The sequence below is a fragment of the Calliphora vicina genome, chromosome 1 (genome assembly GCF_958450345.1).
Source record: "Calliphora vicina chromosome 1, idCalVici1.1, whole genome shotgun sequence".
NCBI lineage: Eukaryota > Metazoa > Arthropoda > Insecta > Diptera > Calliphoridae > Calliphora > Calliphora vicina.
Window position 1 is genome coordinate 38407071 of NC_088780.1, and position 13228 is coordinate 38420298.

The 13228-nt window shown below is 31.9% G+C and overlaps 1 protein-coding gene across 1 annotated transcript in view; it reads left to right on the forward strand.

Annotated features, from left to right (window-relative positions):
* The first annotated feature begins 10150 nt into the window (after positions 1 to 10150).
* The window catches only part of LOC135963611 (uncharacterized), a 45823-nt gene continuing 42745 nt past the window's right edge, over positions 10151 to 13228 (forward strand). The window contains exon 1 of the mRNA XM_065515540.1: positions 10151 to 10263. Within this exon, the coding sequence (XP_065371612.1) occupies positions 10151 to 10263 (113 nt within the window). The remainder of the gene's footprint in view (positions 10264 to 13228) is intronic.

The following is a 13228-nucleotide window of genomic DNA, read 5'->3' on the forward strand; positions in this document are numbered from 1 at the left end:
CGAATTTCCAAAAATCCCTTTATATAGCGTTATTGATTACCATACATTTTCATTTTGCTACAACTTCACTGTGTAACGTTCAATTACATTTGATATGTTACGAGTAATCGTGTATGTACCATATAGAACTGAAATAAATGTCAATAAATTTGAAAACCACTTCCACATCCACTTCCGTTTCCGTTCTTGTTTGGTTTCTTTAGTTGTAGTCGTAGTTGTGGTTACCGTAAATATTAACGCTATACACATGCATAAAGAAATATGAATGTATGCATGTATGTATGAGTGACCTTATGAGTGTGTGTTTGTGTATTTTACTATTCATTCTTTTTAATTTGATTGAATGCATGAAGAGAATGAATGACCGACGGCCACGTTTGTTTAATTTCATTTTTAATACTTGCCCTTATTATAAGAATTCTTATGCGACATATACACTTATTTGTACATAAACGAGGGCAGTATTAAAGACTATATAGAAGTATATATATAATAATGCCGAGTCACGTTTTCAAATTTCCTGATGCTTTTTATTTAATATGTAATCACAATGTCTTAAAATACCTATTTTTTGCAGCCAAATCATACATCTCCAAACAACTAATATCATAAGTTCAATCAGACATTACAAATTGACCTTGGGTCTACCGATTTTGATAATGTTCGCTAAATACAGAGAAATTTGGATACTAGCACACCCGGTTCGCTTCAATACACCCATCAAAGTAAAACTATGAATGAATGATATTTTACTTATTTAATAACGATTTGTTTGGTAGTTTTTAAGCATCACAACATTGTATATGGTTTTAACCATCGAAAGTGTAAAAAAAGTTGCCAGCGATTATCGAATAACAAACAATATATTACTCATTATACTGATCATACTTTTTAGGCTGTAAATTCTTTGTATTCTCATTCTCTCAAACTATATATTTGATATTTACAGGTAAACTACACTGTTCAACAAATTGACACTTTTTGATTGGAACAGAATAGCGACCCTATAATTCTGAAAGGGCATGTTAAGTAGAAAATTTTTGTAGAATAAACTTGTAGTTCAGCTGGTCTGAATTCTTTTTTACAGTGGGTCAAAGTTTTAATTTTTGGATCGAAGGTAGCATTATACTAACTGAAAAAAATGTTGTAAGTTAATATCTGAGAGAATTCTTATTGTCAGAGTTATATTGTGGAATTTTATGGGGATCATTTTTGTGGCAGATCTTAACCCTCTAACTCTTCTCTTTATGGGTCAATTTGACTCTTATTTCGAGAAAATCAAAAAAAGTCCTTTCACAAAGCACATTTAAGGAGTGGGGTCGCCAAAGATACAAAAGTTGTAAATAAAGCTTTTTACTTACACTTAATTAGCAAAATTGCACGACATATCGGGTCTCATATTTTTTTAAAATATCTCCAAAAATCCGAATGAGTAGAAATTTAAAAAATAAGTAGTCCTTAAGGAGATCTACAAAAAATGTGCATACATATGTATGTCAGTTATCTCTTTTAGTTCAAGAGATATTTAGGTTTATTTATTTTTTTTAATTCTGCTCGATCTTTTTTTGATTTTTTAGATATTGCGGGCCTAGAGCAGAATTATAAAAAAAATTAAAAAACCTAAATATCTCTTGAACTAAAATAGATAACTTATATATGTATGCATATTTTTTGTAGATCCCCTTAAGGACTATTTATATTTTAAACTAGCTAACCCCACAGACGCTGTCCTGCCCAAATTTAAAAAAAATGCTTGTGTTCGATTTTAACTAAAAATAGTTAAAAAATAAAAAATACGTATTGTTGAATGATAATTTTTATTCATATAGGCCATAGAATAGAATATACATAGAAGCGCTACTGAGAGACAAATAACCTAAGTTTCTTGTCAAAAACCTAAGTCTTGCAACAACACAATACATGTAAATCATTGTACATATTTTGAGCTTTTATATAAAAAATAATTTTTTGTTCAGAATCGATCGAGCTCCTTCAAAAATACAGAAATATAAGTGATCACAGATCGAGCTTCTTTTCTTTATCAAACGATTATTGGCTAAGTTATTAGAGAATTCAGATATTTTGAACTCAGATATTTGAAACTTGAGTAAACACTTATAAGACAAGTTATTAGCGAATGAAGATATTTTGGGTTTTTATATAAAAAATCGATTTTTGGTCAGAAATATAAGTGATCACAGATCGGGTTCCATTTCTTGATTAAACGCTTATTGGCCAAGTTATTGGCGAATTTAGATATTTTGAGTTTTTCTATAAAAAATCTATTTTTGGTCAGAAATATGAGTGATCACAGATTGAGGTCCTTTACTTGATTAAACGCTTATAAGACAAGTTATTAGCGAATGTAGAAATTTTTTTTGTTTTTCTATAAAAAATCGATTTTTGGTCAGAAATATGAGTGATCACAGATCGCGCTCCTTTTCTTGATTAAACGCTTATTGGCCAAGTTATTAGCGAATTTAGATATTTTGAGTTTTTATATAAAAATTCAATTTTTGGTCAGAAATATGAGTGATCACAGTCGAGCTCCTTTTCTTGATTAAACGATTATTGGCCAAGTTATTAGCGTATTTTGAGTTTTTATTTAAAAAATCGATTTTTGTTCAGAAATATGAGTGATCACAGATTGAGGTCCTTTACTTGATTAAACGCTTATTGTCCAAGGTATAAGCGAATTTAGATATTTTGAGTTTTTATATAAAAAATCGATTTCTGTACAGATATATGTGTGATCAAAGATCGAGCTGCTTTTCTTGATTAAACGTTTATTGGCCAAGTTATTAGCGAATTTATATATTTTGAGTTTTTATATAAAACATAGATTTTTGGCCAGAAATATAAGTGATCACAGATCGAGCTCCTTTTCTTGGTTAAACGCTTATTGGCCAAGTTACGAACGATTTTAGATATTTTGAGTTTTCATATAAAAAACCGATTTTTGGTCAGAAATATGAGTGATAACAGATCGAGGTCCTTTACTTGTTAAACGCTTATTGGCCAAGTTATTAGCGAATTAAGGTATTTTGAGTTTTTCTATAAAAAATCGATTTTTGGTCAGAAATATCACTGATCACAAATCGAGCTCCTTTTCTTGATTAAACGCTTATTGGCCAAGTTATTAGCGAATCTAGATATTTTGAGTTTTTCTATAAAAAATCGATTTTTTGTCAGAAGTATGAGTGATCACAGATCGCGCTCCTTTTCTTGATTAAACGCTTATTGGCCAAGTTACTAACGATTTGAGATATTGTGAGTTTTTATATAGAAAATCGATTTTTGGTCAGAAATATGAGTGATCACAGATCGAGCTAAAATTACCCAAGGTATAATCGAATTTAGATATTTTGAGTTTTTATATAAAAAATCGATTTTTGTACAGATATATGAGTGATCAAAGATCGAGCTGATTTTCTTGATTAAACGTTTATTGGCCAAGTTATTAGCGAATTTAGATATTTTGAGTTTTTATATAAAAAATAAATTTTTGGTCAGAAATATAAGTGATCACATATCGATGTATTTTGCAGATGTATTTAATAAGTGGGCGTATTAGTGGATGTGGACAATTTTTATTTCTGTAAAAACTTTTGCGTGCTATTGCGAACATTAAAAAAAATTAGATAAATCGGTCCAGGAGTCCTACGATTTTAGGTACATATATGGAATCAAAATTGGCGTGGTCAATTTTGCTTTCAGTAAAAAGTTAAATTGGATTTAAACAAAAAATTAGCCAAATCGGTGTAGCCGTTTTCCGATTTTAGATAAATTGAAAAAAGTAAAATTGGGCGTGGTCAATTTTTCATTCCGTAAAAACCTAAGTTGGACTATGACCAACATTTTAAATATAATTTGTCTAAATCGGTCTGGCCGTTCTCTACTGATGAAATTACCAACGAACGACATTTGATTTTTATACCCTACATCACCATATTGGGAGGGTATAATGCGTTTGTGCAGATGTTTGTAACGCCCAAAAATATTAGTCTAACTAACTTAAAGTATACCGATCGACTTAGAATCACTTTCTGAGTCGATTAAACGATGTCCGTCCGTCTGGCTTGCTGGTCGGCTGGCTTTCCATGTAAACCTTGTGCGCAGAGTACAGGTCGCAATTTTGAAGATATTTCGATCAAATTTAGTGCATATTATTTTTTCGCCCCAAGGACGAAGCCTATTGAAACTGGCTGAAATCGGTCCATTATTTCACCTAGCTTCCATACAAATGTCCTTCCGAAATTGAACTTTATCGGTCATAAATGTTTAATTTATATATGTATCTTCCACAAATTTGGCTCCAAATAAGTTTTATATACACAAAATTCATGTCACCAAATTTTGTTACGATTCGACCATAATTAGTCATAGCTCCCATATAAGGCCCACTTCCGAAAATCACTCAAACATATAAATTATTGAAATTTTAAAAGAAAAATGTTTTTGCTCTTTACTTAGTGTAGGGTATTATATGGTCGGGCTAGACCGACCATACTTTCTTACTTGTTATTTATATAGATAGATGTGAGTGATCACAGATTGATTTGGATTGGATTTATCTACACCTTCACACTCGAGTTCTTAATATCACCATATTAGTTAATTTTTGCATGATTTCGAATTTTGGATAATTTCGAATAAAATGTGTTTTCCCGTTTTTAACCATCTTTGGTACATTATTTTAATTTATGAAAAAAAGTACCTAACAAAATACAATTTTTACCGCTTAATTGTTCTAAAAACTACTATTTTTATACCCTACACCACCATAGTGGGGAGGGTATTATGCGTTTGTGCAGATGTTTGTAACGCCCAAAAATATTAGTCTAACACCCACCTTAAAGTATACCGATCGACTTAGAATCACTTTCTGAGTCGATTAAGCGATGTCCGTCCGTCCGTCCGTCCGTCTGGTTGGCTGGCTGGCTGGCTGTCCATGTAAACCTTGTGCGCAGAGTACAGGTCGCAATTTTGAAGATATTTCGATGAAATTTGATACATATTATTTTTTCGGCTCAAGGACCAAGCCTATTGAAACTGGCTGAAATCGGTCCATTATTTCACCTAGCCCCCATACAAATGTCCTCCCGAAATTGGACTTTATCGGTCATAAATGTTTAATTATACCCTACACCACCATAGTGGGGAGGGTATTATGCGTTTGTGCAGATGTTTGTAACGCCCAAAAATATTAGTCTAACACCCACCTTAAAGTATACTGATCGACTTAGAATCACTTTCTGAGTCGATTAAACGATGTCCGTCCGTCCGTCCGTCCGTCCGTCCGTCCGTCTGGTTGGCTGGCTGGCTGGCTGGCTGTCCATGTAAACCTTGTGCGCAGAGTACAGGTCGCAATTTTGAAGATATTTCGATAAAATTTGGTACATATTACTTTTTCGGCCCAAGGACCAAGCCTATTGAAACTGGCTGAAATCGGTCCATTATTTCACCTAGCCCCCATACAAAGTCCCCTCGAAATTGGACTTTATCGGTCATAAATGTTTAATTTATCTATGTATCTACACAAATTTCGCTCCAAATAAGTTTTATATATACAAAATTCATGTCACCAAATTTTGTTACGATAGGTCCATAATTAGTCATAGCTCCCATATAGACCCGCTTCCGAAAATCACTTTAACGTGCATAAATCGCTTAAAAATGTCGGTATACACACAAAATTCAACATAGTTAAATTTAATATAGACATAAATCACACGACCTAATTTCAAGGTGATCGGTCCATAATTGGTCATAGCTCCCATATAAGGCCCACTTCCGAAAATCACTCATGAATATAAATTATTTATATTTTAAAAGAAAAATATTTTTACTCATTTACTTGGTGTAGGGTATTATATGGTCGGGCTTGACCGACCATACTTTCTTACTTGTTTATATATGTATCTCCACAAATTGCGCTCCAAATAAGTTTTATATACACAAAATTCATGTCACCAAATTTTGTTACGATCGGTCCATAATTAGTCATAGCTCCCATATAGACCCGCTTCCGAAAATCACTTTAACTTGCATAAATCGCTTAAAAATGTTGGTAAACACACAAAATTCAACATAGTTAACTTCAATATACACATAAATCACACGACCTAATTTCATGGTGATCGGTCCATAATTGGTCATAGCCCCCATATAAGGCCCACTTCCGAAAATCACTCAAAAATATAAATTATTGAAATTTTAAAAGAAAATTTTTTTTTGCTCTTTTACTTAGTGTAGGGTATTATATGGTCGGGCTTGACCGACCATACTTTCTTACTTGTTATTTTTGTATAAGTAAATAATAAGATTTGAAATTAATTTCTATGTTTATTTGTTCAAAAGATACATGGGTTAGCAAAAAAGTACCAAAATATAATTTTTACCCCTAAAAGATTCGATTTTCAAAAAAAGTACTAAACAACTGTCTGCTCATTTTTTAAGTATTGGGTGTATGACTTAAAAATACGGGATTTTTTTTTAAATTTTTAGCTTTTATTTTGAAACATTTCTACAAATATAAATTTATTCAAAGTATTGGAAATTGTTAGCTATGACATTTTCTCATCTTTCTGGCAACATATGGATGCCGAGCCAAAACAACTGCTCATATTTTGAGGCTAAAGTGCTATGTATCGGTCAAAACAAAGAGTAGTCGGACGCGGCAAAGTCTGGACTATAAAGCGGGTGTCATGATGGAATACTACGTTTTCTTGTCTAGCCGCATATTCTGGGCGGTTTTTGGTCAATGCTCTCATTAAAGGAATCAGTTGCATTCGGTACAGGTTTCCTGTGATGGTCTGGACAGATTTCAGTAGCTCATAATATATAGGACCCTTTTGATCCCACCAAATAAAAGCATTACCTTGGCGCCATGGATATTTGGCTTTGGTGTTGATTCGGCTGGTGGGCTGGGCTTCACGTACGATCTCCTACTCTTCGGGTTATCGTATTGGATCCATTTTTCATCGTAAGTAAGGAGTCGGTGCAAAAACGATTTTCTTTTATAGCATTTCAGACATGCAAAATCGTCTTTCAAAATTCGACATTTTCGAAGCAAAAAATAACTAAGTTAGAATAAATGACAGATTGTTTGTATACTTCAAAATTACATATTAAATACGACATCTTTTGTAAAATTATAATTCTTCTCTGTTGCTAGTACCGAACAAATCTACGGATATAATCATTCGATTGAGAACGAATCACGAAGAGTCTGTTTTATAAGAATTTTGATAAATTCAATATAAATTAATTCATTGGCTTAATTCCTGTTTTTCCTTAAAAAAGCTTTCAAAACTTTTTCCAACTCATACATTCAAATAAATAAAACTATTTTTCAATGAATGTAATTAAAAAGAGGAATAATAAAACAACATTTTAAATTATATTTGAAATTTGTTTTATGGTACGAAATTTAAAATAGTAGTCAACTTTATGCACTTAAAATCGGCTTTTGTGGTTAGGCTGGTATTTTTTTTTGTTTTGAAAAAACGAAAAAAATTGTTTTTTAACCGACACTGTATATTTGAAAACCGAAAATTGTAGCGAATATTTATTTTCAAGAATATGTTGGATGATAACCCCCTGGTTATACCTGATCAATTTTTATCATGGGTAATGCAATTTTAACATCTACGTTTCTATAAAATATCATAATGAAAAAAACTATGCTGTCTGAAGATTTTATTAAACTTTGAAAAGACCTTTAAGTTTTTCCTCGTATATATGTATGTATTTTATTATTGTTAGTTCTTATTATTGCTATTTGTTGTTTTTATTGTTCTGTCTAACCTTTTGGCAAAAGTTTAGTCACTTTTGCATTTGGGTGTTTGTAAACATGTCGTAAACTGTCTTTACAAGCTGTTGCAGAACTAAAAGAACAGAAATGCTCTTATATACTAACACATACACACACAGACATACATACACATACATAAACATCATGTCCTCTCTTAGTGTGTTTCCTTTCTCTATATACATACAAACCGTTACAAGCACAAAAACAACAATCAGGACGAAAGTGATTGTTGATCATTTGAAATGACCCTTTAATATACATGCTAAATTTTGTAACATATGTTACACTCAGTATTTATCTCTGTTAAGATTTGTTTTTGTTGTCGTTCTAATTTTGCTTTTTGGGTGGCATTTTTAACAGCATCAATACTTATACACACACACACACACATACATACTCAAACTTATAAAAATAATTTAATATTTATTTTTTTTAAATCTGCTTTTTATGGCCCTTTTTTCTTATTTTGTTTTTATGTTTTCTGTTTGGTACCTTTTATTAATACCACTTTTTTTTGTTTTATTCGTTTCTTTTTATTTATTTTCTCAAAATTTATCTTGTTAAATGCATTTCTTCGTGAGTTTTTTTGCTTTATTTAGTGTACTGTTTTCAACTTTGTTCGTTTTTGTAAATAAAAACCCATCTGTTGTTAGAATTTTACGGTCATTTGTGTTTAAATTCATCATTTTTACACTGAGCGAAATTTTTTTGGGGGGAGATTAAAATTCTAGACCTAATCTAATCATCACACTACCTTCATTATTAACAAAGGCCAACAATGATTTTGATGCCGCCAAAACTAAAATGGATTTTAAATGTAGTTGATACCCTGATTCTAGCTGTATAATTACACAGGTCAACAGCAAAAAAGGCTTGACTAATCACTATATAGATTTGATGCATCATGGCTACCTATGTAAAAAATGGTAAAATTTTTCAATTCTATGGATAGATTTTTTTATAATAAGAAATTGAAGCAAAAAATATATTTTTTACGTGAAAGTATCAACATTTTTTTGTTTTAAAAAAATCATGAAAAATCGAAAACGACAGAAATTGTACAGATTTATTGCTTTATTGCAAAGCCACATTTAATAGAAATAAAATGAGATATCGATCATAAAAATCGATAGATTATTTTCGAATTTATTTACAACTAGCTGACCGGACAGACGTTGTCCTGTCCAAATTAATGAAATTTTTGTGTTCGATTTGTGAGAAGCTGTTTGAAATAAAGAAATACTTTTTTCGATTGCTTAGCTGTGATATCATAATTTTGTTCATTGCAATGCTCTATGATAAACGACACACAGTGGTATGAGAAAAAAAAGAGGGTAATAAATCTATAACTTCTAAACCCTTAGTGAAATTTCACATGCGCAAAGGGGAAGTGTTGTCGAGTTTAAGTTTTGAATTTTGACCTTATGAGCCCACCAGGAGATGGGCCAGGGTTCCCAAAGAGCGACACCTCGGGTATGGTCAATTTTAAAAATTATCCTTTTTCTTCGTTTGTGTTCCGATTACATATCGAATACTACATAAAACCTCCTCGTAGCTATCAATTATATCTTATAGCTTAGGAGATATTCGCATTTAAAAATTAAATTTTCAACATTTTTACCCACCCTACTCCAGTTTTTTGATGACCGCGGTTCCAAATATTTCCCGATTTTCCCCATTTTTCTTTCATAGGATTAAAAACAGATGTATATATCAAATAAAGAAAGAATTGTTTAAAAATCATTAAAAAAAGTCATCATAAAAAGAGAATGACATTCATTGGGAATACACCCTCCAATATGCTGTGCTTTCATCAAATGCTCATCAAATATGAACATGTTTTCGATAATTATCTCAACATGCTTCCCATTCAAACCGACTGATTTGTGGAGCAGATGCAAAGATGCCATGTGTAATGATATTTTGCATCAGATGCGTTTCAGAACATCGAATCCAAATTAGCAACTAAGCGAGGAAAATTACAACTGAGGATATGTGCTTGATAATGCCGAACACAATGCTTTTAATCAAGAGTTGCGACGCGAAAAACAATATGTTTGCGATACCTTGAGGGAATCAGATCGAACAAACCTTCCACTGTTGAATGGACAACAAAAATATGCGTTGGAGGGATATTTTTAACGCTCGCGATAGAATGGAAAAAAACTTTTTGATCGCGTTGATTTCGGCAACGATACGCTCACATAATGATATTGCACTTGAACTGCAGCTACGTTGTTGGATGGCGGTAAAACTGCGAATTTAGCACTAAAATTGCCATTGAATATACAAATCAATGAAAATCCAACATGCAACTTTTCCATGAACAGTGCGATGGCTACAGTTTTGCAGCAAAGCAAACTGATTGTTGGAGGCATTAGACAAAGCGATGCAAGATTTGCGAAACACTCAAAGCCGGTTTGGTGGTTCGATGATTCTCCTGACAGGTGATTGCCATTGAGTGTTTGAAGTCGTCCGTTTTGTGGAAACACGTCAAGAAACTAAAATTGACTGTAAATATGAGTGTTGAGCTGCAGAACGATCAATTTGGAGATTTTTTATCCAAACAACTGCTGAACATTGGCAACGGCAAAATCCCGGCTGCGAAAATTGATGTCACCGAATTGAAGTTTAATATTCAAATTGATGACGTACAATTATCCGAATTGCCGCCTCACAAATGCAAATAGAAACTCATCGCTTCTTGGATGAACTGTTTAAATGCGACCTAATGCGTCGGTGGGAAAAAAAATGAGGGAAACCTGTAACTGGATTTCCTTGATTCCGTCGTTTCTTTGAAGATTGATTTATTTGGTCAATGCTGTAGTTGACGGTAGATCAACCTCAGTCAAATACACTCTTTTACTATTTTCCAGATGTACTGCTAAATGAACAACACTTGGGTGTGTTTCATGAATGGCCAATGAAAAAATGCTCCAAATTGATTAGTTACTGCTAACATAGCGTCATTCATGATTGGAATTATCAGCACTAACTCAGCCATATCAGTTACATATTTAGTAAGAAAGTATGGTCGGTCAAGCCCGACCATATAATACCCTACACTAAGTAAATGTGGAAAAAAAAATTGTCTTTTAAAATATCAATAATTTATATTCGTGACTGATTTTCGGAGGTGGGCCTTATATGGGAGCTATGATAACCATGAAATTATGTCGTGTAATTTATGTCTATATGGAAGTTTTTGTGTTGAATTTCGTGTGTATACCAACAGTTTTAAGAGATTTATGCCGTTAAAGTGATTTTCGGAAGAGGGTCTATATAAGAGTTATGACTAATTATGGACCGATCCTAACAAAATTTGGTCACATGAGTTTTGTGTATATAAAACTTATTTGGAGCGAAATTTGTGGAGATACATATATAAATTAATCATTTATGACCGATAAAGTCCAATTTCGGGAGGACATTTGTATGGGGGCTAGGTGAAATAATGGACCGATTTCAGCCAGTTTTAATAGGCTTGGTCGTTGGGCCGAAAAAATTATATGTACTAAATTTTATCGAAATATCTTCAAAATTGCGACCTGTACTTTGCGGTACCTTTACACAAGGTTTACATGGCCAGCCGGACGGACATCATTTAATCGACTCAGAAAGTGACTATAAGTCGATCGGTATACTTTAAGGTAGGTGTTACACCCAATTTTAGATATATCGAACAAAAGTGGGCGTGGTCTATTTTTTTTCAGTACAGACTTAAATTGGATTACTACGAACATTTTAAAAAAATAGCCAAATCGGGGCAGCCGTTTTCCGATTTTAGATAAATCAAAAAAAGTGGGCGTGGTCAATTTTTCTTTTAGAAAAAACATAAATTGTACTACTACGAATATTTAACAAAACAATTGTCCGAATAGGTCCAGCCGTCCTAACTGATGGAATTACCAAAGAACGACATTTGATTTTTATTATTATAGATTAAGTGAATTCGCTTATTTTCAGAAAATTGTATGTGCTTACAAGCGTGTTCTTTCAGTGTAAATTTTACATGTGTTATTGTAACAAAAATTTTCGTTTTTGATTTTTTATGAGTTGTTTAAAACAAAATTATTTGCTATTTTCACGTAAAAGTATACATTTTGCTTAAATTTGTTATTATAACTCCGAAACTACTGAGCCGATTAGAACGCAATATATAAACGGATTAAAGGATATGTAAATTTTTTTAAGTTTACTTTAATAATATCGGACTAACAGTCTTTGAGTAATCATTAATTTATGTGGAGAAACATAAAAAAATCACAATTTTACTTGAAATTTTTTTAATAAAAAACCTCTCCATAGAATTTAAAATTTGGATAATATTTATACTACAGGAACTACAATACATCAAAATTGTGTAGTGGTTTAAAAAGCCTCTAAAATTTTTTCGATTTTGTTGCCGTGTGTAATCAATCCCTTTATTGCGTGCTACAGTCCTTAGTCTTGTTACTAATGACAATGACTAGGATACTCACTAGCTCAATACCAGTTATAAATTCAAAACCTAGAACTGTGTGTCAGTGATTCCATTTTTTTTTTCAAAATTTTCTATTTTTTGCACTTAAATAACATACGGCCTAATGAGGAATAATCAATGTTCTAATGAATTAAATTCACAGTGTTGGTGGTCTTTTCGCAGTTCATAGCAGAACAAAACAAAATCCTCTGAACAAAAAAATAATTTCATGTTAGGGAAAAATTCCCCTGTGTTTTATTATGACATTGTGATACACTGAGAAAAAATAAATCATACATTGTTCTAGGAAAACACACAGCAGATACATACAAACATACACGTGTATTATTTATTTATGGCTATGGGTTAGTGTGATATGTATACATGTGTATTAAGGTGGACCCTGTTAGCAGGGAGCCAAAATAAATTGTTAACATCAAACATTTTACATTATTTCCTTGAGCCACAAATAAGTATAAAAGAAATCGAAATTTAGGAAACTTAAGATTTATTTAGGATTTTCTTTAGTTTATTTTAGGGGCCAGCCTAATGTGTTAGCTATTCATCTAAGCAATTTGTTGCTTGTCAAATGCAGTTGACTTTAGTTATAATCAAAAAGAAAAATGAAGTTTTTCAATTATTTTCTTCTCTTATTATTTATTTGAAAAAAAAAGAAAAATAAAAAAAATATTGCACAAACACTCACATGCTTACACACACATAAACTCATATAGAAACAAGCATCATTTATTATGATGCAAGAATGTTATGGAAGAGTTATTTGTTGTTTTGTGGTTTGTTTTCCTCAAAAGAATGTTTGAAATTTTTAAAACTGAAAGTTTTTTTTTACACTACATATAAGTAAATAATTTCTATTTATTTGTATGTTTATTTATGTTAGTATCGAAGCATCTAAATCTACTCACATATACCAAAAATTCATTTCCACA